At 38.6% G+C, this 20,119-nt stretch overlaps 1 protein-coding gene across 1 annotated transcript in view; it reads right to left on the bottom strand.

Moving 5' to 3' along the window:
• Positions 1-20,119, bottom strand: part of LOC126481474 (alpha-L-iduronidase) — a 247,787-nt gene that overhangs the window by 18,624 nt on the left and 209,044 nt on the right. The window contains exon 13 of the mRNA XM_050105252.1: positions 11,906-11,982. Within this exon, the coding sequence (XP_049961209.1) occupies positions 11,906-11,982 (77 nt within the window). The remainder of the gene's footprint in view (positions 1-11,905; positions 11,983-20,119) is intronic.

Here is a 20,119-nt window from a genome sequence, read left to right as displayed (position 1 = left end):
TTCAACTGTACTGTGAAGTGTTCTGAAGACAAGTGTTCAACAGACTACACAATCTCTGTCATCTCGGAGTTTGACTGACATTCAAGTTGGAGTCACAACGTTTTTTGTGGCCATGAATGGAACAGGACTGCTGTGAGTGGACATGAACATGCAACTCTGTAAGATCTTAGATCATGTACACATGCTGATAGGTGATTTTCCAGATGTGTCCTCACACTTTGCCCATTTCACCTCAATGTGGTGGGACCGCTTCCTCCACTAGACAGCCAACAATATTTACTGACTACGATAGACAAGTATACACATCTGCTGGAGCCAGTTCCAACCAATAACATATCAGCAGAAACTATAGCCTCTATGTTTACATTGACACGACTAGTGAGATTTGGTTGCCCATTGCACATAACCACTGACAGGGGCTGAAAGTTTTAATTGTATCTGTTTGCCCAGCTGGCAAAATTTTGTACCTACAAAATACGTTACCATCCTGCCAGCAACAGCATGACTGAACAATAGCATCAAACACTGAAGGCAGTGCTCATGTGCCAAGTAAGTTCATGAATGTCTGCACTTCCCATAGCTTTGCTCTGCATATGAAACACCTGTAAACCTGGCATGTACATCTGCAATGGAGCTTGTTTACAGCAAGACATGGCATCTGCCTGGAGAATTCATTGACTCCAACTCTCTTACAAATGCAACACAGCATCAATCAGAGTTTCGTGTCATTTGTGAGAGCATACCAACCTGTTCCAACCTTCCAAGCAAGGCCTCCAGGTATGGTTCTCCATCAACTTTGGTGCACAACAATCTTAAGAACTGCTCGCATGTAATGTCATGGACAAACTGTGTCGCAGGTAGCAAGAGAACTGCACCAGAAATGACTGTGGAGAGGCCCTTGGATGTCGGCACGCCAGGTACATGTAGTCTGTGGCCATGAGCTCAGCCCCAGTCCACCACCAGCAATGGAGGGTGAAACTATGACAATGCCAACCACTCATGCTGACGAAACATCAGAAAAATTTTCAGATTAGTATCAGCTGAAGAACCCGAGACAGAAACCAATAAGCAGTTTGTCAACAAGTGGCCAGGAAAGCTATAAAAATTTTATTAATGAATATTGTGTTGAAGAGCTCAACATGTACTGTGGTACAACATCATACCTACAAACCCTAAGGTTAGGAATTCAGACAGTTTACAAGTAACCAGCATGAGATGTCTTTAAGTCTGATTAAGTAGGTCGAGAGAGTAGTGATAAGGTTTTCACTATAATGAGCATGGAAGGTTGCAGTGTAAGAGTCATTAACACATCGTTCTTAGATCCAGTGATATTCAGATATTTATATGTAACGGGATGGTAACTAGTTTATCAGAACATAAGAGTCACCTGTTAATAATAAAACATGAGGACCAAATAGGTTTAAATCACAAAAATTAAAATTAATGTGAAACAAATTAGTAGCCTATTACTTACTCAAAACATAACAGAGAATGCTGTGGGGAAAGTTACAAAGCAGCTGCTGTAGCTGAAAAATTTTACTCTCTTTTAAACATATTACTACAACATTTTGACTGGATATAGGTGTAGCCAAGACACAGCAGGCTTTCAGTAGGACACCAATGATTTAAGGAAAAATAGGAAAGAGGAGGAGTATCCTACTCTTAGATAGTTATCACAGAATGATTGTAGGTCAGTTGCAGTATGAAAAATTGGGAAACAAGTACAGGTCACAAATTACTTCAAGCCAGATGCAAGCATTAGCCAAACGGTAAAAGGCAAAGGTTTCAGTAAGAAGGATCATGTTGTAATAGTTGATGTAGCAGGTAACAGTACTAACAGTGATTAGGGCTACAGTATTGAGAGGACCTTGTAAAGATAACTGTTGGAATGGACTCTACAAATGATGAGTTTGGGGTCAGCATCTGTTGAACAGTTCTGTGAATTAGGTCAATATGGAGTCAACCCCAGTTGCTGCCTTCAAGTGTGGGGTCAAACACAGTTTACGTTGCTGTTGATGCTATTGGGAGGGGTTTTTTACCAAGCATCCCATATATCTCAACAGGAATGGACTGTACTGATAACTGAATATCTGGTGGGAAAGGGGGGGGGGGGGGGAGGGGAGAATGGGGACACTGACACTGATAGGCATAACACTGTTTACTGAAGTGAGGGTAGAACCTTTTAAGTGTAAACTCAGATTTCAAGCTACCATTATCAAGAAGTAAAAACAACTGAAAATTTTGAGCCTAAATATAAGACAGTAAAAAAGGAGGTTACAGTGAGCTTACTGCATCAAAATAGTGAAGGGTTAGAAATAGAATCAATGAACTTCTAATTGTATCTTCTGGTAAACCTTGCGGGATGTAAGGTCGTGGTCCATGAAACTCTTCAGCTCCTAACGTTTCGTCCAGTGCTTCGCTGGACATCTACAGAGGGGTGTTTCTCCTCCGGTGAGTCTTGCCGACTGACGGGTCGGACGTCTGAGAGCGACTTATGTATCGTAGAAAGTGGGCGTGACCAGAGTTACACGTGATATGCAGAGATAACCTTTGTCAGAGATAAAACTTAACTATCGATCGTAATCTTGTCACGGATAAAACTGTCTAGCAATTCTGTAGTGCTACTGTCCAAATATCACTAAGTTTCATGGTCTCTTCCTTCCGATTAAAATTATCCCTATGTTTATATATTTCAATTGCTTCTCTACAAAGCCGTGGGTAATAGTTCATCGTCGTAGATAAAATTTTTGTTTCGGAAAACTTCACTTGATGATTTCCTGGCTGAAAAGCGTGTTCTGCTACAGCCGATTTATCTGTTTTTCCTAATCGGCAAAGACTTCTGTGTTCTTTTAACCGTGTATTTACGCTTCTTTTTGTTGTTCCAACATAAACTTTACCACATGTACACGGAATTTTATATGCGCCACTGGCTGATAGAGGAGCACGTTTATCTTTTACAGACCGAAGAACATGACAAATTTTCTTCGTTGGTCTAAAAACAGGTCTAATATCATGTTTACTTAAAATCTTTCCAATCTGATCCGTTACTTTCTTTATAAAAGGGAGAGAGACTGTATTCTTCCATCGTTTTTTGTTGTTTGGGTGCAGAATTCTGCTTACTTCTTTCTTTGAGTAGCCATTTTTCTCAAAAGCGTGCTTCAGATGTTTTAATTCGTCGTCTAGATACTCCGGCGTGCAAATCCGTCTGGCTCTGTCAATGAGACTTGCAATCACACCTCTTTTTTGTTTTGGATGGTGGTTAGAGTTTTTATGTAAGTATCTGTCTGTGTGCGTTATTTTTCTAAAAATCTGTTGTTTCAAGCTTCCATCCGTCTGTCTCATAACTAAAACATCCAAAAACGGTATTTGGTTATCGTTTTCTTTCTCCATGGTAAACTGGATTCTTGGATTTATATTATTAAGGTAATCAAAAAATTCGCATAAGGCTTCTCTACCATGTGGCCAGACCACAAATGTATCGTCTACATACCAATACCAGCGAGATGGTTTCTTATCTGCTTTCTCCAAGGCTGACTGTTCGAATTTCTCCATGTAGAAATTAGCTACTGCAGGACCCAATGGGTTACCCATTGCTACACCATTAAGTTGTTCGTAAAACTCATTATTCCATTGGAAATGACTGGAAGTAAGACAGTGTCTGAAAAGAGCAGTCAGATCTTCTGGAAAAATATCCCTTATAAAATCCATAACTTCATTAACTGGAATCATAGTAAATAAAGATACTACATCGAAACTTACTAAAATATCTTCAGGAGTCAGAATTAAACCTTCAATTTTCTCTATAAAATGACGTGAGTCCTTTATATATGAGTCCGTTTTTCCTAAATATGGTTGTAAGTGAGTTGTTAGTTTTTAGACCAACGAAGAAAATTTGTCATGTTCTTCGGTCTGTAAAAGATAAACGCGCTCCTCTATCAGCCAGTGGCGTATATAAAATTCCGTGTACATGTGGTAAAGTTTATGTTGGAACAACAAAAAGAAGCGTAAATACACGGTTAAAAGAACACAGAAGTCTTTGCCAATTAGGAAAAACAGATAAATCGGCTGTAGCAGAACACGCTTTTCAGCCAGGAAATCATCAAGTGAAGTTTTCCGAAACAAAAATTTTATCTACGACGACGAACTATTACCCACGGCTTTGTAGAGAAGCAATTGAAATATATAAACATAGGGATAATTTTAATCGGAAGGAAGAGACCATGAAACTTAGTGATATTTGGACAGTAGCACTACAGAATTGCTAGACAGTTTTATCCGTGACAAGATTACGATCGATAGTTAAGTTTTATCTCTGACAAAGGTTATCTCTGCATATCACGTGTAACTCTGGTCACGCCCACTTTCTACGATACATAAGTCGCTCTCAGACGTCCGACCCGTCAGTCGGCAAGACTCACCGGAGGAGAAACACCCCTCTGAAGATGTCCAGCGAAGCACTGGACGAAACGTTAGGAGCTGAAGAGTTTCATGGACCACGACCTTACATCCCGCAAGGTTTACCAGAAGATATGTCATCCGGTCGTGAAAGCCTTCATACAACTTCTAATTGGTTTATAAGAAGTGCAACATGCAATCACGTAGATGAAATATATGTTTCTGAACATTACTTGAGCAATGATAGAGGGATGCTGAATATTGATGGATATATCTTAGCATCCAGTTACTGAAGATCAAGTATCAAGTATGGAGGAGTTGCCACTTACAATAAGAAGGGATACAAAAATATGAAAATTTCATATCAATACAATTTGCAGTGTAAAATGTAAACAATAAGCAATTCAGAGAATGAAGGGAACAGTACCTTTTGAAATGTGGTGCTGCAGAAGAATACTGAATATTAGATGGATAGATCATGTAGCTAATGAAGAGGTACCGAACAGAACTTGGGAGAAAAGAAATTTGTGGCACAATTCGACTTGTTAATAGCACGCATTATGAGGCATCAAGGAATCATCATTTTATTGTTAGAGGGGTCTGTGGGAGGGTAAAAACTGTAGAGAGGGGCCAAGAGATGAATACAGTAAGCCAGTTAAAATGGCTGTAAAGGCTTTCACAGGCTAGAGTAACATGGAGAGCTGCACAAAACCAGTCTTTGGACTGAAGACAACAACAACAACAACAACAACAACACTGCAGTTGCAGTAGTGTCAGGAGTCCAGACATTATTATGTGCCAGAATGGTCAATTCAGGATGGCATGCTGGACGGTGGGTGTGTACTACCAGTTCCTCGGCATTTGTAGAATCAGAAATGCTCCATTAGCACATAAAATCTTTATTCTTTGAGATGTTCATACAATTGATCTTGACAGTGATCCAAAGGCATTCTCTGACCCCCAAGCAGTTGTGGCTACCTTAGCAAAGCATAATGTGGCATACGTGGCTGCAGCAATGTGTGGTGAGTGTCAGCTGGTTGCTACAGCAGTTGGCCAAGCACACAGCATGTTGGCACCAAACCCAAGACACCTTGGAGATGCCCAGAGGCCACCTGGATGGTGCTAATTCAAGATCCAGTAGCATCAGGTCTAAAAGCAGCCTGTACACCAGCAGCTAGAAGCAGATTAGCCCCCTATGGCACCACTGAGCGACAGGGAGTATGTCTCGGTGTCTGCAGCACTTGAGGACAAGATACTGCTAGGATTCCAGCAACAAGTATTAATTGTTGCTTGACCCAGTTTTGTTAGGACCAGGTGACATGTAATTGACCAAGGTGGATCAGCACTGGGCTATGGCATGATCTCATTCAGCTCACTACTAGGGTGAGCTTGGTCTTGCACATGCTGTGTCAACAATATTCCAGCCCTGGCAACAGGTTTTAATAGCCATCTGGCTTGCCCTCCCTAGCCATGAGATGTGAAGCCTGCGCATAGGGGCGTTGGTGTAACACTGTTCTGAACCTACCCAAAACACAGCAAGTTCTCAGTTTTAAGAAAAAGCAGGAAAAAGAAGGAACATCCTGCTCTTAGGTAGAAATCATTGAAGAAGTTTAGGTCAGCTGCCATAATAAAAAATGGGAAACAAGTAGCATCTCACACATTAATTCACTTAACCAAGTGATAATGGCATAGTTCTTTGTACAAAGGTACTGGAAAGGATAATCATATTGTAATAGTTGGTGCAGCAGGAACCAGTACTAACAGCGACTGGAGTTACAATACTGAGAGTGACCTGATAAAGACAGCCTTGGCAATCAACTCTAGAAATGATGACTTGTTTTTGTTTGTGGGTGTTCTGGTCAGCCCCTACTGAACAGAGATCAAATGCCTCTTCAGGGTGTTGGTTGCTGTTGATGTCATTCACAGGTAGGGTTTTACAAGGCATCCCTGCCTCTCAACAAGAATGGGAAAGGAAATTGTCTGTACTGCTTGCTGAATCTTTATGGGCAGTGGGGGGGGGGGGGGGGGGGGGACACTCATGGGCATAACATTGTGTTCACTAGTGGGAGGGAAGCACCTTTGTTAGAGTTAACTCAGATTTCAGGTTACCATTATCAAAACAAGTAAGGACAACTGAAATTTCTGAGCCTAAAAAAAGTGGAGATGAAAAAGGAGATTAAAGCAAACTTATTGCATCACAATATGGGAGGATCAGAAATAGAATCCATGAACTTCTGATATGTTAAGATCTGCAGCCTGCAATCAAGTAGAAGTAATATGTGTTTCTGGAAATTATTTGACCACAGGTATACACTATGTGATCAAAAGTATCCGGACACTTGGCTGAAAATGACTTACAAGTTGGTGGTGCCCTCCATCAGTAATGCTGGAATTCAATATGGTGTTGGCCCACCATTAGCCTTGATGACAGCTTCCACTCTTGCAGACATACGTACCATCAGGTGCTGGAAGGTTTCTTGGGGAATGTCAGCCCATTCTTCATGGAGTGCTGCACCGAGAAGAGGTATCGATGTCGGTCAGTGAGGCTTGGCACGAAGTCGGCATTCCAAAGCATCCCAAAGGTGTTCTATAGGATTCAGATCAGGACTCAGTGCAGGCCTGTCCATTACAAGGATGTTGTTGCCATGGAACCATTCCGCCACAGGCTGTGCATTATGAACAGGTGCTTGATCATGTTGAAAGATGAAATCACAATCCTCGAATTGCTCTTCAACAGTGAGAAGCAAGAAGGTGCTTAAAACATCAATGTAGGCCTGTGTTGTGGTAGTGCCATGCAAAACAACAAGGAGTGCAAGCCCCGTCCATGAAAAATACGACCACACCATAACACCACCGCCTCTGAATTTTTACACACGCTGGCAGATGATGTTCATCGGGCATTTACCGTACCCACACCTGCTATCGGATTGCCACATTGTGTACCATGATTCATCACTCCACACAATGTTTTTCCACTGTTCATTTGTCCAATGTTTACGCTCCTTACACCAAGGGAGGTGTCGTTTAGCATTTACCTGTGTGATGTGTGCCTTATGAGCACCTGCGCAACCATGAAATCCAAGTTTTCTCACCTCCCACCTAAATGTCATAGTACTTGCAGTGAATCCTGATGTAGTTTGGAATTCCTTGTGATGGTCTGTATAAATATCTGCCTATTACACATTATGACCCTTTTCAACTGTTGGTGGCTGTGTCAGTCAACAGAGGAGGTCAGCCTGTATGCTTTTGTGCTGTACATGACCCTTCACATTTCCACTTCACTATCACATTGGCAACAGTGGACCTAGGGATGTTTAGGAGTAATGAAATCTAGCATACAGACGTGTGACACAAGTGACATCCAATCACATGACCACGTTCGAAGTCCATGAGTTTGCAGAGTGCCCCATTCTGCTCTCTCACAATGTCTAATGACTACTGAGGTCACTGATATGGAGTACCTGGCAGTAGGTGGCAGCACAATGCACCTAATATGAAAAACATATGTTTTTGAGGGTGTCTGGATACTTTTGATCACATAATGTAGTATGTTGAATAGTGATGGATATAGCTTAGTGCCCCATTACTGCTGGTCAGGTATGGAGAAAGGAGGAGTTGCCACTTACATTAAGAAGGAATCCATGTACAAAAATATTGATATCCATACCTTTTGTAGCAATCAACAATTTGAAGATTGCACTGCTGAAATAGAGTGTCTAAGACTCCATCTGGTAATTCTGAAATATTTATGAAACAACTCGATGCATTATCGAACTTCTTCATTCCCAGCATCATTTGGTAATTTTAAGGTGAAATTTAAATTTTTTAGAGCTTATCTATTTTAGGGCTATATATGAGCCGTTTGCCACTTCATACAATTTAGCTCCTCTTATGTGGTTTTGCAACAACAATTATGGGGACCAGCAACATTGTTATTGACAACATTTTTATAGATTTGTCAAGACACCAAAGTCATAGTGTAATTCCCTCAGTTAAAGGCCTCTCAGACCACAATGGTCACTTGATGACATTTAACATCAGAATGAATGACAGAAATAAAAATGAATGGAAAACTACAAGATTATTAAAGTAAAAGGGACTGAGGAATTCAAGAAGAGTTTGTGAACACAGACTGGAAAGATTTGCATAAGACCTTGGCATTAATGAAAATTATAATTTATTCTATAATATAGTTATAGGATACTTTGACAATCGTTTTCACAGGAGATTAATCAGTAGAAGCAGATTAAACATGCCTAAACCCTGCATTACAAATAGATTCAGAATATCATACAAAACCAACAGAAGAATCTACTTGGTGTCAAGGGTTAATGTGCTGTCAGCACTGAATGTCATTAGAGATAGAGCACATGCTCAGATGTTTCAAGAATGGGGAAGGAAATCTGCCATGGCCTTTGAAAAGAATCATCCAAGCATTTGCTGGGAACAATTTAGAGAAATCACAGAAAAACCAAATCTGGATGGCTGGATATGGATTTGAGCCATCAGCCTCCTAAATGCAAGTCCAGTGTGCTAACCAAGTCATCAGAGTATTAAAATGTATGGAATTGTCTCTGAGCACTATGCGACTTAACTTCTGAAGTCATCAGTCTGTATGGAACTCCAAGAAAAAATAAGCTCCTTCATCAAAAAGATAAGAACTATTAGGAACAGTTAGAAATGATACAGGGAAAAGAAATTAAGAAAATGAAGAAATTTCTTTAAAGGTAACCAATCAACTTATTAAAGATAGTGCCAAAATTGTAGAACTTTTTTGTAACTTTTTATTCTGGATACCAGATAATTTAGACTTGAACACTTCCTTGGCAGACAGTCAATAGCTCCGAAGAAAAGACTTCTGAAACAAGCTTGAAAAAACTCAACTTCATTCTGTACCTCCTACAGACATTTTCAGTGTTATCAAGTATCTTAAAAATAAATATGTAGTGATTACGAAAAAATCAGCAGTAAAATAATGAAATCTGTTCAGCTGAACTTCGTAATATTATCACACCATAACCATAATCACAATTAAGTCCACATCTGAAAGCTGGGTCGTTAATGAAATACAATACTTAGCACTGAAAGCATGTTTATTAAGGTCACCAATATATAGACAGAACAGAACTGCATCCTGAATGGAGAGTGGTGCTGTTTATACAAGCACATAATATTCCAGGATATGCAAACATTACAAAGATAAGGAATTTAGAGAACATTCGCCGGCCGAAGTGGCCGTGCGGTTAAAGGCGCTGCAGTCTGGAACCGCAAGACCGCTACGGTCGCAGGTTCGAATCCTGCCTCGGGCATGGATGTTTGTGATGTCCTTAGGTTAGTTAGGTTTAACTAGTTCTAAGTTCTAGGGGACTAATGACCTCAGCAGTTGAGTCCCATAGTGCTCAGAGCCATTTGAGCCATTGAGAACCTTCCAGAAATGATAAATACAAAATATCAAATATTTGCCGGTGATCAGATTTAAACTTCTGACTTGTAGCTTGCCAGCCAGAACACAGACTGCTACTCCACACTGCATGCAGCACAGCTTACAGCAATATATTGAATTGATGATGACAATGATGATGAAGTCCCATACTCCCTGACAGAGCACAGGGGAACGACACAGGAGACCTGTGCCGCTATACTAGGCAACATCCTGATGGAGGTGACATGCCATTGCCTTCCTCTAACCATAATGAGGATGAATGATAATGATGAAGATGACACAACAACACCTAGTCATCTTGAGGCAGGTGAAAATCCCTGACCCCCTCGAGAGTCGAACCCGGGACCCCGTGTTCGGGAAACTAGAATGCTACCGCAAGACCACGAGCTAGTGGCTGGCAAGCTGCAGGTCAGAAGTTTAAATCTGATCACTGGCAAACTGATATTTAGTATCTGTCATTTCTGGAAGGTTCTCTAAATTCCTTATCTTTGTAATGTTTGCATATTCTGGAATATTATATGCTTGTATAAACAGCACCAATCTCTATTCAGAATGCAATTCTGTTCTGTCTATATATTGGTGACGTTAATAAACATGCTTTCAGTGCTAAGTATTGTATTTCATTAACGACCCAAATTTCAGATGTGGACTTAATTGTGATTATGGTTATGGTGTGATAATATTACGAAGTTCAGCTGAACAGATTTCATTATTTTACCACTGATTTCTTCATAACCACTACATATTTATTTTTAAGAGAGTTGATAACACTGAAAATGTCTGTAGGAGGTACCGAATAAAGTTGAGTTTTTCCTGGTATGTTCCAGAAGTCTCATACACAATTAATCTTTTTGCTGTGATGCTTTCCCAGAGGGACTAAAATATGCTGTTGTCAAGCCACTTAATAAAAAGAAGATAAAACAATGGTAAAGAGGTAAAAACACATCTCATTATTGCCTGTATTTTCAAAAATTTTTGAAGAAGTCTATGTACTATAGACTTTATAAACATTTAGTACAAGAAAACACACTCAGTAGCAAACAGTTTGGAGTTCTAAAAGGACTGTCAACTGAACAGGCTGTATTTACCTTGACAGCTGGTTTATTAGAATCAATAAACCACAAATTACTACAATTGGAAATATGAAATATTTTGGACTTGTCTAAGGGTTTCGACTGTGTGAACTATTCAGTTTTAATGCAAAAGTTAAAATATTACTGAACAGTAGTGACAACATGTTCATGGTTTTCATTTGACCAAAAGTAACACATACCAGTTTCATGTCAATCAGAACAATATGCTATCACAATCTGAAGCAATCAAACATGATGTACCATAAGATTCAATGTTGGGTCCTCTATTGTCTCTGATATAGTTTCACAAGATACAAATATTGTTCTTTTTGTAAACATACAAGTACAGAAGTAAAAAATGGAACCAATCCCCTTGCAGCTAATGAAATATTTGGAAACATCCAAGGCAAATGTATTATTATTTACTTTTGACAAGACTCAATGAACTCCATAAATTATAAAAATAAGTTTCTTAAATAATGAAATACAAGAATTAGAGGATGTTGAGTTTTTGGAGAACAGATAAGCTGCAATCTTGTTTGGAAAACCACCACCTAGAATTAATGAAGCACCTTAGTTTAGCTATTTTACAGTAAATTTATTTTCTGTTAAAGGTGCTTTAAAAATCAAGAAACCAGTTAATTCTGCATATATCAATTCACTAATGCATTATGGAATCATGCTCTGAGAAATTCAACTTACATGGACAGTATGTAGAACATTATGCAAAATCCCCTTAGAAAGCTGAGTATTTTGACAACAGTGTCACTAAACACACACACACACACACACACACACCACACACACACACAGGGCATTTCAAAGTCTTTGCAACAAATGTCTAGTGGTGGCTCCCAAAATGGCAGCATGTTGGTTATGAGATGCAGATGTAATGAAATATTTTGATACAAAGAGTATTCAAAGACTGCTTTCAAACAAAAACTAATTTAAGTTCATCACTGATCTGTGATAAAAGCGAGCTGCATATACTTACCTTGTGTTTATTTCTTTATCGCTCCATGTGAGAAGTACTTCATTGAATGTAATATTAAATGCCTTTAACTTCGTAACCTATTGGATAAACATATTAATTTAGTCTGACTTTTTTAACACTGTAATCAAAAAGTTAGAACAGCAGCCAAAAATGAGAGTAACCAACAACAGAAAAGCATTTTTGCACCAATATTAACTAGTGGCAGAAGTGTAACACAGGAAAGTAACAAAAATTAATATTCAAACACTTCTTCCAGAGTAAAAGGGAACAGGAAGAAAGGAAAATTTATAATCTGGCAGAAATAAAATAGAATCTGCTTTTAGAATGACACAGGTTTTTGTATGAATAGAAATTTTTAAAAAATACTGAAGATAGGCTGGATGGTGGTAGTGGAGGCATGTTTACAGCTGTAAATAATGTAGTGATATCTAGAGATGATCTTTGAAACTGGGCCCAAAATTGCCAATCTGTATACTATTATGCATAAATCCTTTAGTGTTAAGGACAGACTGCTTGAGACACTAATATTTCTAGCATCAGTTACTGATAAAGTAACAATTATGAAGAAATAACATTACACCAATTTCATTTTGATAGTCATGCACATTCAAGAGCAAAACAGAGCAAATATCAGATAAATGAAGCATTTCTGGTCATATATTTATTTGAACTTTTTTACCTGTATCGAGTTAAAGAACGACTCATAAATTCCTGGAGCTCTGTTCTTCAGCACTCAATATAATAATATAACCAAGTATCACATCATACAAAATTACTGATACAACTGTAATACTTGAAGTTAAATGGCAATTTTATGAATTCCAAAATAATTACATGCAAACATACTTCACTTGTTTCTCTATTTTAATTAATCTGTGCTATGAAACTAGTTTGTCTGATTCCTTTAATTGTACATATTCTGGTAAATGTGTATCCATCACGATAGTAGTCACACATGTCCCAAAAATGCCAGTATACGTATACAGAGTGGACTGTTGCAGTGTTGTGGTGGTACAGTGGGAACCACACTAGTTTTTCATTCATATTTTTGTATTAACATCGTGTTGAGTCTCTTCAGTGACAGTCTTTTTATTTTAGTTTGTTAATTGTAAATAACATTTCTATGTTATTTATTTATTCTATTTACTGTTCAGTGATTCTTCCTGACTCACTTCTCTAACTTCAGCCTACTCTTCATCACTACTTGATTGTTAGCTGAGTCTATATCCGCTCCTGCATACACCTTACAATCTAGTATCTGACTTTGGAATCTCTGCCTGATCATGATGTCATTTAACTGAAATCTTCCCATATCTCCCAGCCTTTTCAAAGTATATCTCCTCCTCTTGTGATTCTTGAACTAGCTGAAATTTATTTCAGGACTCACTTATTCTTTCTTCTCTCTCATTCTTAGTAACAAGTCGATATTTTTCTGTAACCTTTCATCTACTCCTTCTCCTACAACAGAATTCCAGTCCCTCATGACTATTAGATTTTCATCTCCATTTATGTACTGAATTACTAATTCAGTGTCATAAACTTAATCTATTCATCATCAGATTCTAGCGTCAGCATGTGCACCTGAACTATCATTGTCAGTGTTGGTTTGCTGTTGAATCTGACGAGAACAACAGTAACTCCCTCTCTGTTTTACCTTATCATTAATAAGAAAACCTACTCCTGTTGTACCATTTTCTGCTGCTGTTGATGTTACCCTATACTCATCTGACTAGAAATCGTTCTCTTCTTTCCATTTCATTTCATTGACCCCCATCTATATCTAGACTGAGCCTTAGCAATTCTGTTTTCATAATTTCTAACTTCCCTTCCGGCTTCTGACATTCCACACCCTGATTCATAGAACTTTATCCTTGCATTGAGTGTTCAACCTTTTTCTCATAGTCACCTCCTCCTTGGCAGTCCTGCCCAAGAGATCTGAATGGGGGACTAGTCTGGAATTTTTTGCCAATGGAGAGATCATCATTACACATCTTCAGTTACAGGCCACGTGTCCTGTGGATACATATTATGTATCCTTAATGCTGTGTTTTTCATTGCCTTCTGAATCCTCAAGCTGTTGATCATTGCTGATTCTTCCACCTTCAGAGCCAGTTTCCCACCCCTAGGGCAAGAGAGTGGCCTGAGCCTCTGTTTACTCCTCCATCCCCTTTCACAAAGCTGTTGGCTAAATGAGGGTTACTTCTTATGCAAGAAGTCTTCGGCTGTCATTTTTATTCAGAATTTAAGCAATGATGGTGTTTGAAGCCAGGACCATGGACATTTTGATTACTAGTCAAAGTCACTACCTCTAGACCACAGTCTAGGTTTACTGGACATAAAAGAAGCCAAACAGGGCACAGAGTACAAACACTGCTTGAGTAACTGAAAAACCCATTAAATTCCACAGACCACACAATTTTCACACCCTTTTGGTGAAGCTGGTTAAGAGGATGGCAGATGTGAACAGGCTGGAGCAAAAACTTAGCACAATAAGAACTGTTGCCCAAAATTGACTGCAGCTCCTTCAGGTTCTTGAGCACTGGCAGATAGACTGTGGTTTTGGTTTACTTGGGCAATCTTTACTAAGCATATGTCTCCAAAAAAGTACCTTTTGGGCAAAAAACTACATTTTTCCAATTTTCTATGAAGGCAGTTTTCCAGTAGGCATTGGAAAACCACCCTCAGATTGCATAAATGCTCCTGTCATCAGTAGCCCATGAGACAGATGCCATAAAGAATGTTAACAATATAACAAATGTCCTTAATCAAATGCTACATGTATTTTTGATTGATTCCTGGGACAGACAAAATTCTAAGAACCAAGTGCTTACACTGGTAAGGCCCAAAGGGGATGCTGAGCACTAAGAAACACTGAGAAGTGGCATCCAATGGCAACTGTAGGTGCGTGTTGTGCAAGCTGATGCAGTAAAAATCATGGCCCCCTGATAAAAACACCAGCTCTTCTGTATGTGGAATGGCGTACAATTCTGTGATACATTGCACTTTGACTATCTATTTAAAATTGCCACAAAAGGATCATAGCACCATCTGGCTTCTAAATCACCACCAAAAGGTTTGTCTAATGACTGGGTGAAATAGGAGGGACAAAGTTGAGCTCTGGCTAATGCAACAAATCACCACTGACCTTGTCATGTGTGATGAAGGGAATAGGGTGGGGCGACAAAATTTAGGTAATGCTCTTGGCTTAATGGTGACATTGGCTTGAAATTTTCCACCCTGTCTAAGGTATTCTCTAAACAAACAAATTGGTTGTACAATTACAGTAAAGCATCCAAGTATAGAAAGGGGACTGATTAGGACATTAATTGGACTGTGTCAGTGATCTGGAATCCAAAAAAGCAAAACAATGTCCAGCTGAAAAATAATTTGCCCAAATGGTGAATTTACCTCTAACAACATAAGTTGTGATTCTCCATTCTTATGACAGGCTGAGATGCAAAACTGCCTCCATTAATGCAATATGCTATCTACTATAAGATACTACTTGGCATAGCAGTCATTGCAACACAGGGCAGCCCAAGAACCTAGACATGTCTGAGCTAATTAGGCTGCCTGTTTCCACAGTGTTGACCTGAAACTCAGTTGGTCGCCCGTCCTTGACCTACTGGAAACTCAAACTCCATCTGGAAAGCCTCAGAAGGCCCAGCAGTACTGATCACAACTAACCAGACAAGGCCAATGCCTGGATTTGGACCTCAGAGTTGGGTGCTAATCTGACAATCACATCCCTACACAAAACTTCCTAGCAGATTGAAACCATGTGCCGTATTGGGACTCAAGTCCAGGACATTTGCCTTTCTTGGGCAATATTGTGATATGTGACATCTTACTGCTACCTTCAATTGCTGGTGCTGTTGTTCCATGAGTCCATTAGCTCCTGGGTGGTAAGCAGTAGTGCAGATATGCTTCATGCCTAGGAGGATGGTGAATGCTATAAATAAATACAATTCAGATTGTGTAGCCTTGATCTGTGGAAACATGAAGAGGCAGAGAAAAATGTACAATCCATCCTCAAAAGAATATAGTTGCCACAGTTTCAGTGGTCATATTAATCATAGGGAAGGCTTCTGCCCAATTCAAAAAGCGGTCGATGACTGTAAAGGAGTAAACTTTCAGATGATGATAATAGCCCAATTATGTCTAACTAGATGGGCTCAAATCATCAGTTAGTTGGTCAAAATATGCTAAGTGGTGCTATGAACATCTTCTCTATCATAGACCTGTTCTGCTGAAGATGATATTGGTACTTTGCCAAAATCTCTTTTGTCGATGTAGAACAGCCAATATTATACAAGATTCTCCCAGCACGCATTTGTTATGTGATATTCAGCAGTAATTCTATAACTAGACCAGTGCATCTTATCCCTGATCTCATATATAGTCTGGACAACTCCAAGTGTCCACCCATGCTGTTGCAATTTTCTCATTGACCAATAATAAACCAATGTTGTTGTTGTTGTTGTGGTCTTCAGTCCTGAGACTGGTTTGATGTAGCTCTCCATGCTATTCTATCCTGTGCAAGCTTCATCTCCCAGTACTTACTGCAACCTACATCCTTCTGAATCTGCTTAGTGTATTTATCTCTTGCTCTCCCTCTACGATTTTTACCTTCCACACTGCCCTCCAATACTAAATTGGTGATCCCTTGATGCCTCAGAACATGTCCTACCAACCGATCCCTTCTTCTAGTCAAGTTGTGCCACAAACTTCTCTTCTCCCCAATCCTCTTCAACACCTCCTCATTAGTTATGTGATCTACCCATCTAATCTTCAGCATTCTTCTGTAGCACCGCATTTTGAAAGCTTCTATTCTCTTCTTGTCTAAACTATTTATCATCCATGTTTCACTTCCATACATGGCTACACTCCATACAAATACTTTCAGAAACGACTTCCTCACACTTAAATCTATACTTGATGTTAACAAATTTCTCTTCTTCAGAAACGCTTTCCTTGCTATTGCCAGTCTACATTTTATATCCTCTCTACTTTGACCATCATCATTTATTTTGCTCCACAAATAGCAAAACTCCTTTACTACTTTAAGTGTCTCATTTCCTAATCTAATACCCTAAGCATCACCCAACTTAATTCGACTACATTCCATTATCCTTGTTTTGCTTTTGTTGATGTTCATCTTATATCCTCCTTTCAAGACACTATCCATTCCATTCAACTGCTCTTCCAAGTCCTTTGCTGTCTCTGACAGAATTACAATGTCATCGGCGAACCTCAAAAAGATGGCACATTCTTTTGTGAAGTTTAATTTCTCCCTTCTCAGGAGCTTGGCTATACTCATGTTGTTCCAGTTGATTTGTAATTTTTCAGCACTGGATTACCATTTGTACTTCTTGAACTCTCATATCATCAATTTGTGATTCTGCTGTGTAGTACAGCAGTACTTCATTCTGGTACGAGACACCTGCATGAATTTTCTTTAAGTATTTTTATTATTTATTCATAATTTCCTGTTTTACAGTCAACATATATTATTGTCCATCCTCCATCCTTACATTTTGCAACATATGGTCTGTGTTCTTAGCTCATTTCTGTTAATTTCTTGTAGATTTTCCTTCTTTCATTTGAGTGACAGTGCTCTTCCATCTGCTTTGTCTTCATTCTTACTTCTTGCTCCCTTTTTCTTCTGTATATTTTTGCTGTTCTCTTTTCACTGCAGAAATCCTACTCTGCTCTTATACTTTGGTGGGGCAATCCTTGTGCAACTAGTAAAATAACATATTTAATGCAATCCCATTCTTCATCTGTGTAGTCTTCTTCTTCTTTCTTTCCATGCTGTTCTTGGGCTAGATGCAAAACAATCCTGTAATGACAGAATAATTTATAATACAAAAAATAAAGCATACCAGTCTGCCATGTAATAAAAAAATAGAAAATGGAGAGTTTTGATAACATTATGAAGAGGATAGGTTGCTGTCCACCATAAGGTAGAGATGATGAGTCAGAGACAGGCACAAAAAGTCTGATAAACAAATAAGCTTTTCCTTTATCAGTCTTATTGTTGTGCTTGTCTGTGATGCAGTGTCTCCACCATAGCACTCTATCCTTTTCATAACATTGTTGTTATTCAATCCTAGATTTTCAGTTGTCTGAAATGGAGAGTTTTGTAATCCCTGAGTTAGAGAGCAAAAGACAATTATTAACACTTGTTGATTATACTGAAATACAGAACAAATGACCCTATGCTTTGTCTAGGACTACAAATTTTCAGTTGGCAGAAGGACAACTTCAATTACGGCAATGGAAACCGCTCATGAGTGAAGCTGGAATTAGTATGATAGCTAAATGGTACAACAGACTGAATAAGTACAAGTTAACCCTTTCAGACCAAATTTTTTTTCTGAAGGAAGGAATTTTATTTTCTTTCTTGTGTTCTAATGCTCTTAGGCGATTTTTTAATGATTTTTGATGCAAATTTTATACACATATATGTACCAATTTTCAAAATGTAGTTTGTACGCTTGGCTTCTTTCTACAAACTAAAATAATTAATTTTGAAATGTTCACTATTGAAATAAATAAACTGACCATTCAATAATTGCCATGCAAAGTAACAATAACAATAATGAGTTATACAGTGGAATATAACTAACAAACCACTTCTGCTTATTCTGGTGCCCACAAACTGCTGAATATCACTACATTCACTTGTTGATACTTTTATAGTTATGCCCAACAAGTAGAAGCACTTGTGGATGGGGGAAAGACTGAACATTCACAAATGTGTACACAGGGTTTCCATGGAAGAAAAATATCTTTGTTGCAGGTAATACACAAAAGTACACAATTGTAGCCAGAGGGTCTGAAAGGGTTAATAGTCATAAGTGGATGGTAATATACTCAGATCTCAAGAAGGTCCAGTCATAACATTAAGTCCTAGCATAAAAAGCATAGTGCAGAGTCATTGTTGATACTCCAATTGGCTGCAGAGAGGAATACATGAGCTAGCAAATGGATGTTGCTCAGGGTCTGTAGCCACATGGCCTGAAATCAGCTGGCTGAAGGGCCCATCTGACTTGCCAGCCAAAAATGATATGTTGTTCACTGTTTGCAATGATCCAACTGTATGTATATATAGTGAGACTTATCAACTGAACAGCATCATCCATTGAAATGCCTGGTGGGATTATAAAAGATAGAGACAAACAAAAACATAACTACATACAGTAAGGGAAAGAGATGTAATGAAGCACACTGATAGTATGGCACTGTCCATGGATACATCTGGAAGGATTACAAGAGGGAAAGACAAACAAAGACATAACAACATAAGGATAAGGGACAAAAATAGAGTAATCAATGATACAAACCACAAGGCAAACTTTGAAAATGAGGATTTTTCCAAGTATTGCAGAGAAAGACAACAAAAATCCCAAATATGTACAGCAACCATAAATAATTATGCAAAACGTACATTATTTTATTACCAACCACAGAGCATGATATTAGCAGAAGAGTACAAATACTAAAAATAAAAAGTTAGCAGGCCTAGATGACATACTAATCTGTATACTGAACAAATGTATGAAGAGCACACAAGTTCTGTCAATAAGCTTAATAAATGAGTCATTATTAAACTTACCAGAGTATTTAAAACAAGAAAGAGTTGTTCCTCTGCTAAAGAAACATAATGAAAAATATGTACAAAAGTACAGGCCCAGCTCCCTGTTATCATCCTTCCCAAAAATAATAAAATCAGTTATGACAAATAGCTAACTGACTTACTTGAATGAACAAAATTTTCTAAAGTGCATTACACAGCAGGTTCAGAAGTGCAGAATCTGCCATTTTTTAGTTTACAAAAGTGGTACTTAATATTGTTGACAAGGATCAGTGTGACACAGGCATATTCCTAGATATGTCCCAGGTTTCTGATCCTACTGGCCGTAAGATCCTACTAAATAAGCTTATGAATAAGAGGTGTAGCTAACAACTGGTTCTAGTCATACATAACAGATAGGACATACAGTATAGAGGTAACACAAACCTCAAATAAGGCAATATTTTAGTGAAACACCTATAGAATGCAAATACATTAATGTGGGACTTCCACAATACTGTTTTTGATACATATGAATGTCTTTTTCAGTAGTGTTAGTCACAGGAAAAGAAGTTCTCTTTGCTGATTACAACATTATAGTTACATACTGAGAAAACAAGAGTATTCCTGAGAAA

The sequence above is a fragment of the Schistocerca serialis genome, chromosome 5 (assembly GCF_023864345.2).
Source record: "Schistocerca serialis cubense isolate TAMUIC-IGC-003099 chromosome 5, iqSchSeri2.2, whole genome shotgun sequence".
Lineage (NCBI taxonomy): Eukaryota > Metazoa > Arthropoda > Insecta > Orthoptera > Acrididae > Schistocerca > Schistocerca serialis.
Note: the sequence above shows the minus strand (reverse complement) of the source record. Positions and strands in the feature narration are given on the sequence as shown.